The sequence below is a fragment of the Pseudophryne corroboree genome, chromosome 1, assembly GCF_028390025.1.
Source record: "Pseudophryne corroboree isolate aPseCor3 chromosome 1, aPseCor3.hap2, whole genome shotgun sequence".
Lineage (NCBI taxonomy): Eukaryota > Metazoa > Chordata > Amphibia > Anura > Myobatrachidae > Pseudophryne > Pseudophryne corroboree.
Window position 1 is genome coordinate 82,807,113 of NC_086444.1, and position 23,237 is coordinate 82,830,349.

General features: G+C 48.1%; 1 protein-coding gene across 4 annotated transcripts in view; it reads left to right on the forward strand.

Annotated features, from left to right (window-relative positions):
- Positions 1-23,237, forward strand: part of NIPBL (NIPBL cohesin loading factor) — a 319,095-nt gene that overhangs the window by 256,233 nt on the left and 39,625 nt on the right. For all 4 annotated transcript variants that reach the window (XM_063961101.1, XM_063961110.1, XM_063961082.1 and 1 more), the window contains exon 38: positions 10,624-10,714. In XM_063961101.1, the coding sequence (XP_063817171.1) occupies positions 10,624-10,714 (91 nt within the window). The remainder of the gene's footprint in view (positions 1-10,623; positions 10,715-23,237) is intronic.

Consider the following 23,237-nt stretch of genomic DNA (forward strand, 5'->3'; position numbering starts at 1 on the left):
GTACATTCTCGGTATCGCCTGCCTAGAGAAGTGGAACCTAGATGGTATTTGGTAACGGGGGCACACTGCCTCAATAAATTGTCTAGTTCCCTGTGAACTAACGGCGGATACCGGACGCACGTCTAACACCAACATAGTTGTCAAGGACTCAGTTATCCGCTTTGCAGTAGGATGACTGCTGTGATATTTCATCTTCCTCGCAAAGGACTGTTGAACAGTCAATTGCTTACTGGAAGTAGTACAAGTGGGCTTACGACTTCCCCTCTGGGATGACCATCGACTCCCAGCGGCAACAACAGCAGCGCCAGCAGCAGTAGGCGTTACACGCAAGGATGCATCGGAGGAATCCCAGGCAGGAGAGGACTCGTCAGACTTGCCAGTGACATGGCCTGCAGGACTATTGGCATTCCTGGGGAAGGAGGAAATTGACACTGAGGGAGTTGGTGGGGTGGTTTGCGTGAGCTTGGTTACAAGAGGAAGGGATTTACTGGTCAGTGGACTGCTTCCGCTGTCACCCAAAGTTTTTGAACTTGTCACTGACTTATTATGAATGCGCTGCAGGTGACGTATAAGGGAGGATGTTCCGAGGTGGTTAACGTCCTTACCCCTACTTATTACAGCTTGACAAAGGGAACACACGGCTTGACACCTGTTGTCCGCATTTCTGGTGAAATACCTCCACACCGAAGAGCTGATTTTTTTGGTATTTTCACCTGGCATGTCAACGGCCATATTCCTCCCACGGACAACAGGTGTCTCCCCGGGTGCCTGACTTAAACAAACCACCTCACCATCAGAATCCTCCTGGTCAATTTCCTCCCCAGCGCCAGCAACACCCATATCCTCCTCATCCTGGTGTACTTCAACACTGACATCTTCAATCTGACTATCAGGAACTGGACTGCGGGTGCTCCTTCCAGCACTTGCAGGGGGCATGCAAATAGTGGAAGGCGCATGCTCTTCACGTCCAGTGTTGGGAAGGTCAGGCATCGCAAACGACACAATTGGACTCTCCTTGTGGATTTGGGATTTCAAAGAACGCACAGTTCTTTGCGGTGCTTTTGCCAGCTTGAGTCTTTTCAGTTTTCTAGCGAGAGGCTGAGTGCTTCCATCCTCATGTGAAGCTGAACCACTAGCCATGAACATAGGCCAGGGCCTCAGCCGTTCCTTGCCACTCCGTGTGGTAAATGGCATATTGGCAAGTTTACGCTTCTCCTCCGACAATTTTATTTTAGGTTTTGGAGTCCTTTTTTTTCTGATATTTGGTGTTTTGGATTTGACATGCTCTGTACTATGACATTGGGCATCGGCCTTGGCAGACGACGTTGCTGGCATTTCATCGTCTCGGCCATGACTAGTGGCAGCAGCTTCAGCACGAGGTGGAAGTGGATCTTGATCTTTCCCTAATTTTGGAACCTCAACTTTTTTGTTCTCCATATTTTATAGGCAGAACTAAAAGGCACCTCAGGTAAACAATGGAGATGGATGGATTGGATACTAGTATACAATTATGGACGGACTGCCACGGTTAGGTGGTATAAAAAAACCACGGTTAGGTGGTATATATTATAATAATAATACAATTATGGATGGACGGACTGCCTGCCGACTGCCGACACAGAGGTAGCCACAGCCGTGAACTACCGCACTGTACACTGGTTGATAAAGAGATAGTAGTATACTCGTAACAACTAGTATGACACTATGACGACGGTATAAAGAATGAAAAAAAAACCACGGTTAGGTGGTATATATTATAATAATAATACAATTATGGATGGACGGACTGCCTGCCGACTGCCGACACAGAGGTAGCCACAGCCGTGAACTACCGCACTGTACACTGGTTGATAAAGAGATAGTAGTATACTCGTAACAACTAGTATGACACTATGACGACGGTATAAAGAATGAAAAAAAAACCACGGTTAGGTGGTATATATTATAATAATAATACAATTATGGATGGACGGACTGCCTGCCGACTGCCGACACAGAGGTAGCCACAGCCGTGAACTACCGCACTGTACACTGGTTGATAAAGAGATAGTAGTATACTCGTAACAACTAGTATGACACTATGACGACGGTATAAAGAATGAAAAAAAAACCACGGTTAGGTGGTATATATTATAATAATAATACAATTATGGATGGACGGACTGCCTGCCGACTGCCGACACAGAGGTAGCCACAGCCGTGAACTACCGCACTGTACACTGGTTGATAAAGAGATAGTAGTATACTCGTAACAACTAGTATGACACTATGACGACGGTATAAAGAATGCAAAAAAAACCACAGTTAGGTGGTATATATTATAATAATAATACAATTATGGATGGACGGACTGCCTGCCGACTGCCGACACAGAGGTAGCCACAGCCGTGAACTACCGCACTGTACACTGGTTGATAAAGAGATAGTAGTATACTCGTAACAACTAGTATGACACTATGACGGTATAAAGAATGAAAAAAAAACCACGGTTAGGTGGTATATATTATAATAATAATACAATTATGGATGGACGGACTGCCTGCCGACTGCCGACACAGAGGTAGCCACAGCCGTGAACTACCGCACTGTACACTGGTTGATAAAGAGATAGTAGTATACTCGTAACAATTAGGATGACACTATGACGGTATAAAGAATGAAAAAAAAACCACGGTTAGGTGGTAGGTATATAATAATAAATAATACAATTCTGGTCGGACGGACTGCCTGCCGTGTGCCGACACAGAGGTAGCCACAGCCGTGAACTACCGCACTGTACACTGGTTGATAAAGAGATAGTAGTATACTCGTAACAATTAGGATGACACTATGACGGTATAAAGAATGAAAAAAAAACCACGGTTAGGTGGTAGGTATATAATAATAAATAATACAATTCTGGTCGGACGGACTGCCTGCCGTGTGCCGACACAGAGGTAGCCACAGCCGTGAACTACCGCACTGTACACTGGTTGATAAAGAGATAGTAGTATACTCGTAACAATTAGGATGACACTATGACGGTATAAAGAATGAAAAAAAAACCACGGTTAGGTGGTAGGTATATAATAATAAATAATACAATTCTGGTCGGACGGACTGCCTGCCGTGTGCCGACACAGAGGTAGCCACAGCCGTGAACTACCGCACTGTACACTGGTTGATAAAGAGATAGTAGTATACTCGTAACAATTAGGATGACACTATGACGGTATAAAGAATGAAAAAAAAACCACGGTTAGGTGGTAGGTATATAATAATAAATAATACAATTCTGGTCGGACGGACTGCCTGCCGTGTGCCGACACAGAGGTAGCCACAGCCGTGAACTACCGCACTGTACTGTGTCTGCTGCTAATATAGACTGGTTGATATTTAAAGAGATATTAGTAGTATACAACAATACTATACTGGTGGTCAGGCACTGGTCACCACTCCTGCAGCAAAAGTGTGCACTGTTAATTAATATAATTGTACTCCTGGCTCCTGCTAACAACCTGCAGTGCTCCCCAGTCTCCCCCACAATTAATTATAAGCTTTTAATTTATACATTGATGACTGTGCAGCACACTGGGCTGAGCTGAGTGCACACAGACTGAGTCACACTGTGTGACTGACTGTGCTGTGTATCGTTTTTTTTTTCAGGCAGAGAACGGATATAGCAGAGAGAAGTGAACGGATATATTATATTAAATAAAAGTTAACTAGCAACTGCACTGGTCACTGACTGTGGTAAACTAACTCTGTCTGCGACTCTGCACAATCTCTCTCTATCTAATCTATCTATCTCTATTCTAATGGAGAGGACGCCAGACACGTCCTCTCCCTATCAATCTCAATGCACGAGTGAAAATGGCGGCGACGCGCGGCTCCTTATATAGAATCCGAGTCTCGCGATAGAATCCGAGCCTCGCGAGAATCCGACAGCGTCATGATGACGTTCGGGCGCGCTCGGGTTAACCGAGCAAGGCGGGAAGATCCGAGTCGCTCGGACCCGTGGAAAAAAAAGTGAAGTTCGTGCGGGTTCGGATTCAAAGAAACCGAACCCGCTCATCTCTACTGGACACCATTAGCTCTAGAGGTAGGGTTCGAACACAGGGCCTGACCTCGATCGTCCGTTCCCGGAGCCGCGCCGCCGTCCCCCTTGCAGAGCCAGAAGACAGAAGAGAAACGATGAAATCGGCGGCTGAAGACTCCTGTCTTCATTAAGGTAGCGCACAGCACTGCAGCTGTGCGCCATTGCTCCCACTGCACACCACACACTCCGGTCACTGTAGGGTGCAGGGCGCTGGGGGGGGGGGGGGGGTGCGGCGCGCCCTGGGCAGCAATTATAATACCTTTTGGCAAAAATACACATAATACAGTCCTATAACTGTATATGTGTAAAAAACCCCGCCATTACAGTACATAAAACGCGGGACAGAAGCCCGCCGCTGAGGGGGCGGGGCCTTCTTCCTCAGCACACCAGCGCCATTTTGCCTTCACTGCTCCGCTGGAAGCAGCTCACCAGGCTCTCCCCTGGAGTATCCTGATACAGAAAGGGTAAAAAAGAGAGGGGGGGCACATAAATTTAGGCGCAAATAAGATTATTAAGCAGCTATTGGGAAAAATCACTCATTATAGTGTAAATCCCTGTGTTATATAGCGCTGTGGTGTGTGCTGGCATACTCTCTCTCTGTCTCCCCAAAGGACTTTGTGGGGTCCTGTCCTCAGTCAGAGCATTCCCTGTGTGTGTGCGGTGTGTCGGTACGGCTGTGTCGACATGTTTGATGAGGGTTACGTGGAGGCGGAGCAGAGGCAGATAAGTGTGGTGTCGCCCCCGACGGGGCCGACACCGGATTGGATGGATATGTGGAAGGTCTTAACTGACAGTGTCAACTCCTTACATAAAAGGTTCGATGACGCAGCAGCCTTGGGACAGCCGGGATCTCAGCCCGCGCCTGCCAAGGCGTCTCAGTGGCCATCAGGGGCTCATAAACGCCCGCTAGCTCAGATGGTAGACACAGATGTCGACACGGAGTCTGACTCCAGTGTAGATGAGGATGAGACAAATGTACAGTCTACAAAGGCTATCCGATGCATGATTACTGCAATGAAAAATGTATTGCACATTTCTGACGTTAACCCGGTTACTACCAAGAAGGTTATTATGTTTGGGGAGAAAAAGCAGCCAGTGACTTTTCCCCCATCTGATAAATTAAATGAATTGTGTGAAGAAGCGTGGAGTTCCCCTGATAAAAAAACTAGTGATTTCTAAGAGGTTACTGATGGCGTACCCTTTCCCGCCAACGGATAGGTTACGTTGGGAAACATCCCCTAGGGTGGACAAGGCGCTCACACGCTTATCAAAAAGGGTGGCACTGCCGTCTCAGGATACGGCCGCTCTAAAGGAGCCTGCGGATAGAAAGCAGGAAGCTATCCTGAAGTCTGTGTATACACACTCGGGTACTATATTGAGACCTGCTATTGCTTCAGCATGGATGTGTAGTGCTGCAGCAGCATGGACTGATACCCTGTCAGACAACATTGATTCCCTCGACAGGGATACTATTTTGCTAACCATAGAACATATAAAAGACGTCGTCTTATATATGCGGGATGCACAGAGGGACATTTGCCTGCTGGCATCTAGAATTAATGCAATGTCCATTTCTGCCAGGAGAGTATTATGGACTCGGCAGTGGACAGGTGATGCTGATTCTAAAAAACACATGGAGGTTTTGCCTTATAAAGGTGAGGAATTGTTTGGGGACGGTCTCTCGGACCTCGTATCCACAGCAACAGCTGGGAAGTCGACTTTTATCTCAGGTTCCCTCACAGCCTAAGAAAGCACCGTATTATCAAATGCAGTCCTTTCGGCCTCAGAAAGGCAAGCGGATCAAAGGCGCTTCCTTTCTGCCCAGAGGCAGGGGTAGAGGAAAGAAACCGCACCAGGCAGCCAGTTCCCAGGAACAAAAATCCTCCCCCGCTTCCACGAAGTCCACCGCATGACGCTGGTGCTCCACAGACGGAGCCAGGTGCGGTGGGGGCGCGTCTCCGACACTTCAGCAACCAGTGGGTTCGCTCACAGGTGGATCTCTGGGCTGTACAAATTGTATCTCAGGGATACAAGCTGGAGATCGAGGCGACTCCCCCTCGCCGTTACCTCAAATCAGCCTTGCCAGCTGCTCCCAGGGAAAGGGAGGTAGTACTGGCGGCAATTCACAAGCTGTACATCCAGCAGGTGATAATCAAGGTTCCCCTCCTTCAACAGGGACGGGGTTACTATTCCACAATGTTTGTGGTACCGAAACCAGACGGTTCGGTGAAACCCATTCTAAATTTAAAATCCTTAAACACTTATATAAGGAAGTTCAAGTTCAAAATGGAATCGCTCAGGGCGGTTATTGCAAGCCTGGAAGAGGGGGATTTTATGGTGTCGCTGGACATCAAGGATGCTTACTTGCATGTCCCCATTTACCCACCTCATCAGGAGTACCTCAGGTTTGTGGTACAGGACTGTCATTACCAATTCCAGACGCTGCCGTTTGGTCTGTCCACGGCACCGAGAGTATTTACCAAGGTAATGGCCGAAATAATGATACTCCTTCGCAAGAAGGGAGTTATAATTATCCCGTACTTGGACGATCTCCTTATAAAGGCGAGGTCCAGGGAGCAGTTGTTGGTCAGCGTAGCACTCTCTCAGGAGTTGTTGCAACAGCACGGCTGGACTCTGAATATCCCAAAGTCGCAGCTGATTCCTGCGACGCGTCTGCTTTTCCTGGGCATGATTCTGGACACAGAACAGAAGAAGGTGTTTCTCCCAGTGGAGAAGGCCCAGGAATTGTCATCTCTGGTCAGGGACCTCCTGAAACCAAAACAGGTGTCGGTGCATCACTGCACGCGAGTCCTGGGAAAGATGGTGGCTTCTTACGAAGCAATTCCCTTCGGCAGGTTCCATGCAAGGATCTTTCAGTGGGATCTGTTAGACAAATGGTCCGGATCGCATCTTCAGATGCATCGGTTGATAACCCTGTCCCCGAGGGCCAGGGTGTCTCTGCTGTGGTGGCTGCAGAGTGCACATCTTCTCGAGGGCCGCAGATTCGGCATACAGGACTGGGTCCTGGTGACCACGGATGCAAGCCTCCGAGGATGGGGGGCAGTCACTCGGGGAACAAACTTCCAAGGACAGTGGTCAAGTCAGGAGACTTCACTACACATAAATATACTGGAACTAAGGGCCATTTACAACGCCCTGAGTCAAGCAGAGCCTCTGCTTCAAAACCAACTGGTGCTGATTCAGTCAGACAACATCACGGCGGTCGCCCATGTAAACCGCCAGGGCGGCACAAGAAGCAGGATGGCGATGGCAGAAGCCACAAGGATTCTTCGATGGGCGGAGAATCACGTGCTAGCACTGTCAGCAGTGTTCATTCCGGGAGTGGACAACTGGGAAGCAGACTTCCTCAGCAGACACGACCTCCACCCGGGAGAGTGGGGACTTCATCCAGAAGTCTTCACACAGATTGTAAATCATTGGGAACTGCCACAGGTGGACATGATGGCGTCCCGCCTCAACAAAAAGCTAAAAAGATATTGCGCCAGGTCAAGGGACCCTCAGGCGATAGCTGTGGACGCACTAGTGACACCGTGGGTGTACCAGTCGGTTTATGTGTTCCCTCCTCTTCCTCTCATACCCAAGGTACTGAGGATAGTAAGAAAGAGAGGAGTAAGAACAATACTCATCGTTCCGGATTGGCCAAGAAGAACTTGGTACCCAGAACTACAAGAAATGATCTCAGAGGACCCATGGCCTCTGCCTCTCAGACATGACCTGTTACAGCAGGGGCCCTGTCTGTTCCAAGACTTACCGCGGCTGCGTTTGACGGCATGGCGGTTGAACGCCGGATCCTAACGGAAAAGGGCATTCCAGATGAAGTGATTCCTACGCTGATAAAAGCTAGGAAGGATGTGACAGCAAAGCATTATCACCGCATATGGCGGAAATATGTTGCTTGGTGTGAGGCCAGGAAGGCCCCAACAGAGGAATTCCAGCTGGGTCGATTTCTGCACTTCCTACTGTCAGGGGTGACTATGGGCCTAAAATTGGGGTCCATAAAGGTCCAGATTTCGGCCCTATCTATTTTCTTTCAAAAAGAACTGGCTTCACTGCCTGAAGTTCAGACGTTTGTTAAGGGAGTGCTGCATATTCAGCCCCCTTTTGTGCCTCCAGTGGCACCTTGGGATCTTAACGTTGTGTTGGATTTCCTGAAATCTCACTGGTTTGAGCCACTTAAGACCGTGGAGCTGAAATATCTCACGTGGAAAGTGGTCATGCTATTGGCCTTGGCTTCGGCTAGGCGTGTGTCAGAATTGGCGGCTTTGTCATGTAAAAGCCCTTATCTGATCTTCCGTATGGACAGGGCAGAATTGAGGACTCGTCCCCAATTTCTCCCAAAGGGGGTATCAGCGTTTCATTTGAACCAACCTATTGTGGTACCTGCGGCTACTCGGGACTTGGAGGACTCCAAGTTGCTTGATGTAGTCAGAGCTTTGAAGATCTATGTAGCCAGGACGGCTGGAGTCAGGAAAACTGACTCGCTGTTTATCCTGCATGCACCCAACATGCTGGGTGCGCCTGCTTCAAAGCAAACTATTGCGCGCTGGATCTGTAACACGATTCAGCAAGCTCATTCTGCGGCAGGATTGCCGCATCCTAAATCAGTAAAAGCCCATTCCACAAGGAAGGTGGGCTCTTCTTGGGCGGCTGCCCGAGGGGTCTCGGCTTTACAGCTTTGCCGAGCTGCTACTTGGTCGGGTTCAAACACATTTGCTAAGTTCTACAAGTTTGATACCCTGGCTGAGGAGGACCTTACCTTTGCTCATTCGGTGCTGCAGAGTCATCCGCACTCTCCCGCCCGTTTGGGAGCTTTGGTATAATCCCCATGGTCCTTACTGAGTTCCCAGCATCCACTAGGACGTCAGAGAAAATAAGAATTTACTCACCGGTAATTCTATTTCTCGTAGTCCGTAGTGGATGCTGGGTGCCCGTCCCAAGTGCGGACTCTCTGCAATACATGTATATAGTTATTGCTTAACTTAAGGGTTATTGTTATGAGCCATCCATTGAATGAGGCTCAGTTATTGTTCATACTGTTAACTGGGTTTAGTTATCACAAGTTGTACGGTGTGATTGGTGTGTCTGGTATGAGTCTTACCCTGGATTTCAAATCCTTTCCTTGTAATGTCAGCTCTTCCGGGCACAGTTTCCCTAACTGAGGTCTGGAGGAGGGGCATAGAGGGAGGAGCCAGTGCACACCAGATAGTACCTAATCTTTCTTTTAGAGTGCCCAGTCTCCTGCGGAGCCCGTCTATTCCCCATGGTCCTTACGGAGTTCCCAGCATCCACTACGGACTACGAGAAATAGAATTACCGTGAGTAAATTCTTATTTTAATGCTAAAGTAAGTTTATAATCTATTGAATATAACGAAATGGAGTAACATTGGCTTTATTGCAGAATCACACTAATGCTTGCCCATCTACCTTCCTCATCTATGTTAAGTGTTTCTCTCGAAGTATGTCATCTCCTCGAGCACAGTTTCTAGACTGAGTCTGGTAGGAGGGGCATAGAGGGAGGAGCCAGCCCATACTATTAAACTCTTAAAGTGCCAATGGCTCCTGGTGGACCTGTCTATACCCCATGGTACTAATATGGACCCCAGCATCCTCTACGGACTACGAATATTTCCAATATCATCTTTGCAGAACACTACTAGCTGTGGCGTATACTTACACACACAGATTTCCAGTAATAATCCGGTGCGTTGCTGACCCATCCAACCTCCTTGCAGTTTATTTCTTCATTGATTAGCATTCTAGGAATTTTGGATATCTATTTCCACTGTTCTTCCACCTGAGCTTAATTTTATGTACCACTCTCTGCCGTACAACTGTAAAGCATGTTTGATCCACCCCTCTGCTTAATGACTGGCAAATGTGTCTTAGGCACGGGACGAGTCATTCATTGGTCAAAATGCTGTCCCGACAAAGAACGTTCTGCATGTCAGATACCACAGTTGAAGCAAGCTCACCAATAAGAGACAGCAGTACAGCAAGACGTTTTCCTTCTACATCTGTAGTGAAGTAGTTGGTGAGGGTTGGATATATTGTCTTGGATTTAGTCCCTGTTCTTTGGCCTGTGTTGTTAATTGCAGCTGCTTTGCGGTTACCTTATCATTCCTGTCATCTCTGATAAAGGGCATGTCTGCATGGCATTCCACTTAATAAGTAGAACCAGCATAAGTGAGGTTCTAGAACCCATCTATTGCAGGGCTTACACAGCTCGGTCCCCTTCTCAATGTCCAGACATTTGCATATGCCACAATCCTTTTTATTTTTGGCAATATATATTTAGTAAATGGGCATTTATAGTGTGTTGAAATGTGTCGTCATATAAATTTTGGTCCAGGCAGAGATCGTGTTTACTTCATTCCACATAGCGATTCAGTGGAGCTTACAGTATGATTGGGGTGCCCAAGCTGTGGCATACACATGCCAATATATTAATATAGACAGATTTTAATTAACAAAAGATCAATTGTATGAATTTAACGGTTTAAATTAGTTTTTTGTTTTTTGATAGGTTAACATAAAAGACAAAGTTTTGGAACTGCTGTTGTATTTTACCAAGCACTCAGATGAAGAAGTTCAGACAAAAGCCATTATTGGTCTCGGTAAGAGAGAGATTGTGATTTGTTTACTGTGCTTAGACCAGGGGTGGGGAACCTTTGGCCCTCCAGCTGTTGAACTACACATCCCAGCATGCCCTGCAACAGTTTTAGCATGGCTAAATAGCAAAACTGTAGCAGGGCATGCTGGTATGTGTAGTTCAACAACAGCTGGAGGGCCAAAGGTTCCCCATCCCTGGCTTAGACCATGTATTTCATACCCAACACGGCTGCTCTTAAATTTAGTTAGACCATGGTTTATGCAGTCATACGCTGATCAGCCACGATATTAAAACCACCTGTCTAATTTGAAGCCCCGTGTGTTGCCGAAACATCTCTGACCTTTCAGGACATGGACTCCACAAGACCTCTGAAGGTGTCCAGTGGTATCTGGCACCAAGAATTTAGCAGCAGACATTTTAAGTCCTATAAGTTACGAGCTGCAGCCTCCATGGTTATGACTTTTTTCCAGCACATCCCGCAGATGCTTGATCGGATTAAAATCTGGGGAATCTGGAGGCTAAGTCAACACCTTGAACTCTGTTATATGTCTCAAACCGTATCTGAGCAATTCTTGGAGAGTGGCAGTGCGCGTTATCTTGCAGAAAGAGACCACTGCCATTAGGCAATACTGTACTGTTGCCATGAAGGGGTGTACTTGGTATGCAACAATGTTTAGGTAGGTGGTAGTTGTCATAGTAACATCCACATGAATGGTAAGAACTACATTTTCAGTGCGTAACATTGCCTAGAGCATTCTACTGCCTCTGCTGCCTTGCCTTCTTCACATAGAGCATCATGGTGCCATCTCTTCCCCAGACAGAAACGGCGCACGCACACCCGGCTGTTCCATTAATACTATAGACCCAGGCCATCATCTTCCATTGCTCCATGATCCGGTACTGACGCTCTCACACCTTATGGACGGGTCTACATGGGCGCTCTGCAGCTCTCAACCCAATTCGTAGCATGCTGCGATGCATGTTTGGACACACTTATATCATAGCCAGTATTAAAATTTTGTGCAATTTGTGCCACACTGGCTCTTCTGTGGTATAGGACCAGACGGACTAGCCTTCACTTCCCAAGCACATCAATAAGTCTTGTGCGATGTCACGATTGGTTGGCCAATTCGCTAAATACATCAGTCTGAAAATCGCCACCAATGATTTATGGGTTACTTCCAACACAGTAATTGCCACCAGCGAGCGGAATTCAGTGCTCTGATACTAGGTAGCCTTCGCTGCTACCTGCATACTCCATTATTAATATTTCACAAACCAGGTAACATGAGTCTCACAGAGTGTAGGTCTAAGAACACAGAAAATGAGAACTAGAAATTAGGATTTCATTTCAAGAATAACTTCAGAGCTTACAGTTTTATATATATATATATATATATATATTTATTAAATACAAAAGTCCAGGTTAGAGACTATTTCAGAAAATAAAAGGAGGAAAACAGAGTTCAGGTTTCACCTTTGAATGAGCAAAGTCCTGGGGGGTAAGGTCTCCCCTGATAAGAGCTGGGCATCCTAGCCAGTGTGGCTTCCTTAGGTGAATGAACCAGCTAAAGAGAGACAGTTTTATCCTTCCACGAAAACTGTTCCTTGACACAAAGCACCCACCCTTTGGATTTTTAACCCTTCTAAAACCAGATTTGATTGATTGTACTTGGGTTTCTTTTTCATCCACTAGGGGTCACTGGAGTACTCTTGGGATATGGACGGCTTCCGTAGGAAACAGCACTGAATATTTAAATTTAGAACACTCCACCCATCCATATCCCCGAGTACCTCAGTGTTTTTTCTGTGCTCGAAGTAGTAACAGCTCTGTGGCTGAGTCCACAATTACTTTGAATTATTATTATATTTTTTTTAGAATATTTTTTCTATTTTATACACATCCCTTTCCCCCTTCCAAAAGGCAGGGTCAGGGATAGTGCAAGCTGCTGATAGCAGCAGTGGCGTGTCGGTCCTCACTGAATGAGCACCCTCACAGCCACACAGAGATCTCCTGCACACAGGCTGGCCGGCGCTTGTACAAGAAGCCCCGTCGGAGCCTCATCACAAGCAGCAGGAGTAAAGGTATGTGTACGGGGCGGTCAGCTCCCGCTGCCGCCCCGAGGTGTGGGGACATTGATTTCAGGCGCTGGGATCCCTCTACTGACGGCCGCCCGCCGCCGCTGCTCCGGCCGCCGCTTCTCCGAGCCCCACCGCTGCTCAGGCCGCCGCTTCTCCGAGCCCACCGCTGCTCGGCCCCGCTACTCATAGCGCTTCACAGCGCGCTCCCCGTCCCGCTTCCCGGCTACCCGCTGCCCGGCCCGCACTGCAACGGAGCAGACGGGGGCGGGGGGGGGGGGGGTCATTACAGGGGCTAATAACAGAATAGAAGGGAAAGCAGCAGCATCAGCAGTATGACAAGCTGTTTTATACTGGTAGGGATTTTACACAGGCTGTTTATAATATCAGTTAAGAATAGAAACTGCACTGTGATTATAACTTTAAGCATGGCAGCCATTTTTAACCATGCTTCCTGTGTCTTCCTGCTGTGATTCCAGAACGTTCCAGTACTACATCTCTACTCCACCGGAGGCGCAGGGGTGTTAGTGGGAATTTGGGATCACATTACATAGTACTGGCCACGTGTACTGCACTTGGCCAGATATATATATAGAGACACCTTAGTACTATTTTACGGAGTCGTGCAAGTGTCTGTGTTTTGTGTATTGTATTGTCTGTCGCCATAATGAGTAAGGCACCAGCAAAAACTAAAAAGCATAATTGCAAAGTCTGTAGCAGTGTGTTACCGGATGGATCTACCACATGTAAAGTATGTTTTGTGGATTCGGTTCAGAATACAATTTCTGCTCCGGTTTTACAGCCAATTTCCTCACTGAACCCTCCTTGGGAAATGCTAGCCAATGTACTGGCTGGGTTGCAATCAGAATTGGCCGCCGCTCGACAAGAGCGGGAAACGGCAAGATCTGAGTCTAGGGTGAGACCGCCAGAACTACCGGAGGCGTATCAGCCTTGCGAAAGATCCAAATCCAGTTTGGGTAAACGGGATAAATTTCTAATGTCTTATGATTTTCCAGTTTTTGCTATGTTGCATTCTGACGATTCCATGCCAGACCTCACGGAACAAGATGAGGGTGAGGAGGGCGAAGTGGAGTCAGAGAGTGAGGATTTTAACAGCTCCGGCATTGATAATCTCATCAGAGCGGTGCGTCAGTCTCTGAGGTTTACTGAAACTGAGGAGCCTCTCACAAATGATCAGGTCGTATTTACTAAACGACAAAGAACTCCAATAAGTTTTCCTGTCTCGGAATCTCTTAATCAGATGTTAGTAGAAACACGACAGAATCCAGATAAACGGTTTTCTATACCTCGCAGATTTAAGTCTAGTTACCCGTTTCCAGACTCTGTAACATGTACATGGGAGAATCCACCAATAGTTGATTCGTCAGTGTCTAAACTTACCAAGAAATGAACCATACCAGTGCCAGCGGCTACTACGCTTAAAGACCCTTCAGATCGCAAGATAGAAACTATGCTAAAGTCCATGTATGTAGCAGCAGGAGTGATGCTGAGACCTGGCTTGGTTGGCATCTGGGTCACTAAGGCGCTCATAATATGGATTACAGAACTCAAATCTGCCTTACATGACGAAAACCTGATACTTCTTGCAAATCAAATGTGTGAGGCTGCAGAGTATCTCTGTACAGCGTCTACTGACGTCTGTCAGCTCACTTCTCGTATTTCATCGTCGCTAGTTACGGCACAACGAGCACTCTGGCTGCGTGCTTATCAAGCGGAGGCAGAGGTCAAACGAGGTATAGAGGCGTTGCCTTACGATGGCAAGAAGTTGTTTGGTCCTGAATTGGACGCATGGATTGCTGGGGCTACGGGAGGTAAGTCGGTTTTCTTACCATTGCCTCCACCGGTACCAAGAAGGAGGTACGCTGGACCTTCGTTCAAATCCTTTAGACCTCAGTCCTTTCGAGGACGTGGCAGAGGAACAGCCACGCCTGCTAGACGTGGTCGTGGACGTGGTTTCCAACAAACCAACACAAGTCGCCAGGACGCTAAGGTTACCGACAAACCAGTGGCATGACGGGCTACCAGCCCATCTCGGTTCTCCGATTGTGGGAGCACGCCTTCAGACGTTCCATTTGGCGTGGTTCCACACATCCGCGGATGGGTGGATCCGCAATTTAGTGTTAAAAGGTTACAAAATAGAGTTCGACTGTCTTCCGCCTCTGCGGTTTTTCAAGACAGGATTGCCTCTGTCGGACGACAAGAGGGCGGTTCTGCAAATTGCCATTCAGTCCCTACTGGATTCAGCAGTTTTGATTCCGGTCCCTGTACATCAACAGGGTCAGGGTTATTATTCCAGTCTGTTTGTGGTACCGAAGCCGGATGGCTCAGTCAGACCAATATTGAACTTAAAGGGTCTCAATCAGTACGTAACTTACTACAGATTCAAGATGGAATCTCTGCGTTCCGTGATTGCGGGTTTAGAGCCAAAGGAATTTATGATTGCGCTAGATCTCAAGGATGCGTACTTACACATTCCGATTTGGCAGCCTCATCAGAGATTCTTGCGGTTTGCAATACGCCAGAACCATTACCAGTTTCAGGCTCTACCGTTTGGTCTGTCGTCAGCGCCTCGGGTATTCACCAAAGTGATGTCTGTGATGATAGCTCATCTCAGATCCCTGGGAGTGACAATAGTTCCGTATTTAGACGATCTGCTCATCAAAGCTCCGTCTCAACACATGCTTCTCCAACATGCGCTGCTAACGTACAATGTACTAGTTCACCACGGTTGGATTGTCAACTTCAAGAAATCACATCTAATTCCATCTCAACGCCTTCAATTCCTAGGTATGATTCTCGATATGGTCAATCAAAGAATTTACCTACCACAACAGAAAGTACAGATTCTACGCCATCTAGTACAATTAGTGCTCAAGCCACGCACAGTGTCTGTACATTTGTGCATTCGCCTCTTAGGCACAATGGTGGCAGTTTTCGAAGCGCTTCAGTTCGGAAGATTTCACTCGCGTCCATTTCAACTGAATGTGCTCGCACAGTGGTCGGGCTCGCATCTGCAGATTCACCACAGGGTGAGGTTGTCGCCAAGGGCAAGGGTGTCTCTGCTCTGGTGGCTCAAGGAACACAATTTAACCGCAGGGAGACTGTTCGGCCGCTGGAATTGGATAATTCGAACGACGGACGCCAGTTTCAGAGGTTGGGGCGCGGTAGTTCAAAATTGTCAGCTCCAGGGTCTCTGGGCGGATCACAAAAGATTGCTGTGTATAAATGTCCTGGAACTCCGCGCAATTTACAATGCGCTACGACAAGCAGTGCACATGCTTCGCTCTCAGACTGTCCAAGTGCAGTCAGACAATGCGACGGCGGTCGCATACATCAACAAACAAGGAGGAACGAGAAGCCGCATGGCAATGCGGGAAGTAGCTCGAATCCTCAATTGGGCGGAATACCACCAAGTGATATTGTCGGCCGTGTTCATTCCGGGAGTGGACAACTGGGAAGCGGATTATCTCAGTCGTCGGGATTTTCATCCAGGAGAATGGGCATTAAATCCAGAAGTGTTTCACATGTTGGTTCAGCGATGGGGTTATCCTTAGGTGGACCTGATGGCGTCTCGACACAATCACCAAACGCTCCAGTATGTGTCCAGAACAAGAGATCCAAAGGCAGTGGCGGTGGATGCTCTCACCGTCGCGTGGCCGTACAGCCTTGTGTATCGGTTTCCACCGTGTCCGTTGCTCCCTCTGGTGCTAAAACGGATCAAAAGAGAGGCTGTCACAGTCATACTAGTGGCGCCTCATTGGCCTCGGAGAGCTTGGTTCTCGGATCTCCGCGGACTACTCGCAGACGAACCTTGGCCGCTCCCTCTGCGTCCGGACTTGTTCCAACAGGGTCCATTCCTTTACCCCGATTTAGCGCGGCTGTGTTTGACGGGGTGGCTGTTGAGACCGCCCTCTTAAGAAGAGAGGGCATTCCAGAATCGGTTATACCAACCATGTTACGAGCTAGGAAGCCAGTTACGGCAGCTCATTATTACAGAATTTGGCGTGCCTATATAGGTTGGTGTGAAACTCGGAAGTTTCCGACATCATCTTTCAAGTTATCCCGTCTTTTGTTATTTCTACAGACGGGCTTAGATGGAGGACTGCGTTTATCTACACTAAAGGTGCAGGTATCTGCGTTGTAAATTTATTTTCAAAGACGATTGGCTCTATTGCCGTCGGTACACACTTTTCTGCAGGGTGTCCTCAGAGTACAGCCTCCATTCATTCCACCTACAGCGCCATGGGACTTGAATCTGGTTTTAGATTTCTTACAGTCTTCATATTTTGAACCCTTACAGCAAGTGGATATTAAGTTTCTCACTTGGAAAACGATTTTTCTTCTAGCCTTAGCTTCTGCAAGGCGTGTTTCAGATTTGGGTGCCTTGTCATGCAAGCCACCGTATTTGGTGTTTCATGATGACAGAGCGGAACTTCGGACGAATCCCGCTTTCTTACCAAAGGTAGTGTCATCTTTTCACATCAATCAACCAATAGTAGTTCCTGTGTTGACAGCACATTCTGGAACTCTGGATGTGGTACGCGCATTACGCGTTTATGTATCCCGAACGTCTTCAGTTCGTAAGACGGATACGTTGTTTGTTCTCTATGATGCTGCCAAGATGGGTTGGCCAGCGTCTAAACAAACCTTAGCCAGATGGATAAAACTGACCATACGTCAAGCTTACCTTCATGCTAGGTTACAGCCGCCTACATCAGTAACAGCTCATTCCACACGTTCTGTGGGAACTTCATGGGCAGCTGGTCGGGGAGCTTCTACGACGCAGCTTTGCCGTGCGGCTACATGGTCTTCAGTGCACACGTTTGTGCGCTTTTACAAGTTTGATACGTTTGCGGCATCAGCATCTAGCTTTGGCCGCCTAGAGTTACAGGTGCCAAACAGCTCTCCCGCCCACGGGGGAAGCTTTGGTACGTCCCAAGAGTACTCCAGTGACCCCTAGTGGATGAAAAAGAAAATAGGTTTTTGGTACTTACCAGGTAAATCCTTTTCTTTGAATCCATAGGGGGCACTGGACGCCCACCCAGAGCAGTTTTACCTGTTTGTGGTAAGTTCAGAGGATCTTATGGTAACACACTCTCACCGACTGGTTCAAATTTATCAAGTGATGGTTATGGTGTCAACTGTTTAGTTGTCTGTACCGTTATGGGTCAACTTCGTTGTTGTCCGTTATGTTATATGTAATACTCCATTGTCAACCTCTCTATAGTTCCTGTTCGGCTCAGTAAAAAACACTGAGGTACTCGGGGATATGGAGGGGTGGAGTGTTCTAAATTTAAATATTCAGTGCTGTTTCCTACGGAAGCCGTCCATATCCCAAGAGTACTCCAGTGCCCCCTATGGACTCAAAGAAAAGGATTTACCTGGTAAGTACCAAAATCCTATTATCTGAAGGTCCTTTGTGTGCCTTTAACCCTTGGAGTTTCCCTGGCAGACCATCAGGGGTATTAAATTACTTGCTTCATTCCATTTGAAGCTTATGATCTGGGATCTGTCAATATACAGTACTAGGCAGGTTTTATGGATTTAATCAGGAAGGACTGACCAGATGCTCTTCTTAAGAAATTTGTATTGCCTTACTTCAAAAGAATTCGACACCTCTGGATGGCCAGGAGACAGTACCAGTTACACAGGCCCCCCAGCTGGTTAGAGTACACATACATCTCCGTTAACAATTCAAATGTCCCCAGACTTCGTTCATTACCTGGCGATTAATTACAGAATGGCACTTTGGCGTACAGTCATGCTTCCAACACGTTAGCTTCAAGAACTTGAGTGTTTACTTGCTGCCTAATATATCCCAACCCTTGACTGGCCATTGTAACAAGATGATCAGTGTTGTTCACTTCACTGTGAGTGGTTTTAATTTCTCTAACGTCCTAGTGGATGCTGGGGACTCCGTAAGGACCATGGGGAATAGCGGCTCCGCAGGAGACTGGGCACAACTATATAGAAAGCTTTAGACTACTGGTGTGCACTGGCTCCCCCCACTATGACCCTCCCACTATGACCCTCCTCCAGACTTCAGTTAGTATCTTGTGCCCGGCTGAGCTGGATGCACACTAGGGGCTCTCCTGAGCTCCTAGAAAGAATATTTAGGTTTTTTATTTTACAGTGAGATCTGCTGGCAACAGACTCACTGCAGCGAGGGACTAAGGGGAGAAGAAGCGATCCTACCTAACAGGTGGTAGTTTGGGCTTCTTAGGCTACTGGACACCATTAGCTCCAGAGGGATCGACCGCAGGACCCGACCTTGGTGTTCGTTCCCGGAGCCGCGCCGCCGTCCCCCTTACAGAGCCAGCAGCGTGAAAAGGTACGGAAAATCGGCGGCAGAAGACTTCGGTCTTCACCAAGGTAGAGCACAGCACTGCAGCTGTGCGCCATTGCTCCTCATGTACACCTCACACTCCGGTCACTGATGGGTGCAGGGCGCTGGGGGGGGGGGGCGCCCTGAGGGCAATATAGGACACCTTGGCTGGCAAATCTACATCATATATAGTCCTAGAGGCTATATAGATGTAAAAATACCCCTGCCAGTATTCCAAAAAAAAGCGGGAGAAGTCCGCCGAAAAAAGGGGCGGGGCCATCTCCCTCAGCACACTGGCGCCATTTTTCCCTCACAGCTCCGCTGGAAGGAAGCTCCCTGGCTCTCCCCTGCAGTCTGCAAGCGACAGAAGGGTAAAAAAGAGAGGGGGGGCACTAAATTTAGGCGCAGGATATATATATATATATATATATATATATATAAAAAGCAGCTATAAGGGAAAACACTAATTTATAGTGGGATCCCTGTGTTATATAGCGCTCTGGTGTGTGCTGGCATACTCTCTCTCTGTCTCCCCAAAGGGCTTTGTGGGGTCCTGTCCTCTGTCAGAGCATTCCCTGTGTGTTTGCGGTGTGTCGGTACGGCTGTGTCGACATGTTTGATGAGGAGGCTTATGTGGAGGCGGAGCAGATGCCTGTAAATGTGATGTCACCCCCTGCGGGGTCGACACCTGAGTGGATGGTGCTGTGGAAGGAATTACGCGACAGTGTCGACTCCTTGCATAAAAGGTTTGACGACATACCAAATGTGGGACAGCCGGCTTCTCAGCCTGTGCCTGCCCAGGCGTCTCAAAAGTCATCAGGGGCTCTAAAACGCCCGCTACCTCAGATGGCAGACACAGATGTCGACACGGATACTGACTCCAGTGTCGACGACGATGAGACTAATGTAACTTCCAGTAGGGCCACACGTTACATGATTGAGGCAATGAAAAATGTGTTGCACATTTCTGATGTTACCCCCGGTACCACAAAAAAGGGTATTATGTTTGGAGAGAAAAAACTACCAGTAGCTTTTCCTCCATCTGAGGAGTTAAATGAAGTGTGTGAAGAAGCGTGGGCTTCCCCTGATAAGAAGCTGGTAATTTCTAAGAGGTTACTAATGGCGTACCCTTTCCCGCCAGAGGATAGGTCACGTTGGGAAACATCCCCTAGAGTGGATAAAGCGCTCACACGCTTGTCAAAGAAGGTGGCACTACCATCTCCGGATACAGCCGCCCTGAAGGAATCTGCTGATAGGAAGCAGGAGGCTATCCTGAAATCTATATATACACACACAGGTGTTATACTGAGACCAGCTATTGCTTCAGCATGGATGTGCAGTGCTGCAGCTGCATGGTCAGATTCCCTGTCAGAAAATATTGATACCCTAGACAGGGACACTATATTGCTAACCGTAGAGCATATAAAAGACGCACTTTTATACATGAGGGATGCACAGAGGGATATTTGCCGGCTGGCATCCAAAATTAGTGCAATGTCCATTTCTGCCAGGAGAGGGTTATGGACTCGGCAGTGGACAGGTGATGCAGATTCCAAAAGGCACATGAAGTTCTGCCTTATAAGGGCGAGGAGTTGTTCGGGGATGGTCTCTCGGACCTCGTTTCCACAGCAACAGCTGGGAAGTCTACATTTTTACCCCATGTTCCCTCACAGCCAAAGAAAGCACCGTATTATCAGGTACAGTCCTTTCGGCCCAATAGGGGCAAGCGGGTTAAAGGCGCGTCCTTTCTGCCCAGAGGCAGAGGTAGGGGGGAAAAGCTGCAGCATACAGCCAGTTCCCAGGAGCAAAAGTCCTCCCCCGCTTCCTCTAAGTCCACAGCATGACGCTGGGGCTCCACAGGCGGAGCCAGGTACGGTGGGGGCCCGTCTCAAATATTTCAGCAATCAGGGGGCTCGCTCACGGGTAGATCCCTGGATTTTTCAGATAGTATCTCAGGGGTACAAGCTGGAATTCGAGACGTCTCCCCCCCGCCGTTTCCTCAAATCTGCCTTGCCAACCACTCCCTCAGGCAGGGAGGCAGTGTTACAGGCAATTCACAAGCTGTATTCACAACAGGTGATAGTAAAGGTACCCCTACTTCAACTAGGACGGGGTTACTATTCCACAATTTTTGTGGTACCGAAACCGGACGGTTCGGTGAGACCCATTTTAAATTTGAAATCCTTGAACACGTATATAAAAAAATTCAAGTTCAAGATGGAATCGCTCAGGGCGGTTATTGCAAGCCTGGACGAGGGGGATTACATGGTATCACTGGACATCAAGGATGCATACCTGCATGTCCCCATTTACCATCCTCACCAGGAGTACCTCAGATTTGTGGTACAGGATTGTCATTACCAATTCCAGACGTTGCCGTTCGGTCTATCCACGGCTCCGAGGGTCTTTACCAAGGTAATGGCCGAAATGATGATACTCCTTCGAAAGAAGGGAGTTTTAATTATCCCGTACTTGGACGATCTCCTGGTAAAGGCGAGGTCCAAAGAGCAGTTGTTGGTCGGGGTAGCACTATCTCGGGAGGTGCTACAACAGCACGGCTGGATTCTAAACATTCCAAAGTCACAGCTGGTCCCTACGACACGTCTACTGTTCCTGGGGATGGTTCTGGACACAGAACAGAAGAAAGTGTTTCTCCCGGAGGAGAAGGCCAAGGAGCTGTCATCTCTAGTCAGAGGCCTCCTAAAACCAAAACAGGTGTCGGTGCATCACTGCACGCGGATCCTGGGAAAGATGGTAGCTTCCTACGAAGCGATTCCATTCGGCAGGTTTCATGCAAGAACCTTTCAGTGGGACCTGTTGGACAAGTGGTCCGGATCGCATCTTCAGATGCATCGGCTGATAACCCGGTCTGCAAGGACAAGGGTGTCTCTGCTGTGGTGGCTGCAGAGTGCTCATCTTCAAGAGGGCCGCAGATTCGGCATACAGGACTGGGTCCTGGTGACCACGGATGCCAGCCTTCGAGGCTGGGGGGCAGTCACACAGGGAAGAAACTTCCAAGGACTATGGTCAAGTCAGGAGTCTTCCCTGCACATAAATATTCTGGAACTGAGGGCCATTTACAATGCCCTAAGTCAGGCAAAACCCCTGCTTCAAAACCAGCCGGTACTGATCCAGTCAGACAACATCACGGCGGTCGCCCATGTAAATCGACAGGGCGGCACGAGAAGCAGGACGGCAATGGCAGAAGCCACAAGGATTCTCCGATGGGCGGAAAATCACGTGTTAGCACTGTCAGCAGTGTTCATTCCGGGAGTGGACAACTGGGAAGCAGACTTCCTCAGCAGGCACGACCTCCACTCGGGAGAGTGGGGACTTCATCCAGAAGTCTTTCAAATGATTGTAAACCGTTGGAAAAGGCCACAGGTGGACATGATGGCGTCCCGCCTAAACAAAAAGCTAGAAAAGTATTGCGCCAGGTCGAGAGACCCGCAGGCGATAGCTGTGGACGCTCTAGTGACACCGTGGGTGTACAGGTCGGTTTATGTGTTCCCTCCTCTTCCTCTCATACCAAAGGTACTGAGGATAATAAGGAGAAGAGGAGTAAGAACTATACTCATTGTTCCAGATTGGCCAAGAAGAGCTTGGTACCCGGAACTTCAAGAAATGATGTCAGAGGACCCATGGCCTCTACCGCTCAGACAAGACCTGCTGCAGCAGGGGCCCTGTCTGTTCCAAGACTTACCGCGGCTGCGTTTGACGGCATGGCGGTTGAAGAAGGAAAAGGGCATTCCGGAGGAAGTCATTCCTACGCTGATTAAAGCTAGGAAAGAAGTAACCGCAAACCATTATCACCGCATATGGCGAAAATATGTTGCGTGGTGTGAGGCCAGGAAGGCCCCAACGGAGGAATTTCAGCTGGGCCGTTTCCTGCACTTCCTACAGTCAGGGGTGACTATGGGCCTTAAATTGGGTTCCATTAAGGTCCAGATTTCGGCTCTATCGATTTTCTTCCAGAGAGAACTGGCTTCACTACCTGAAGTCCAGACTTTTGTTAAGGGAGTGCTGCATATTCAGCCCCCTTTTGTGCCTCCAGTGGCACCTTGGGATCTCAACGTGGTGTTGGATTTCCTAAAGTCACATT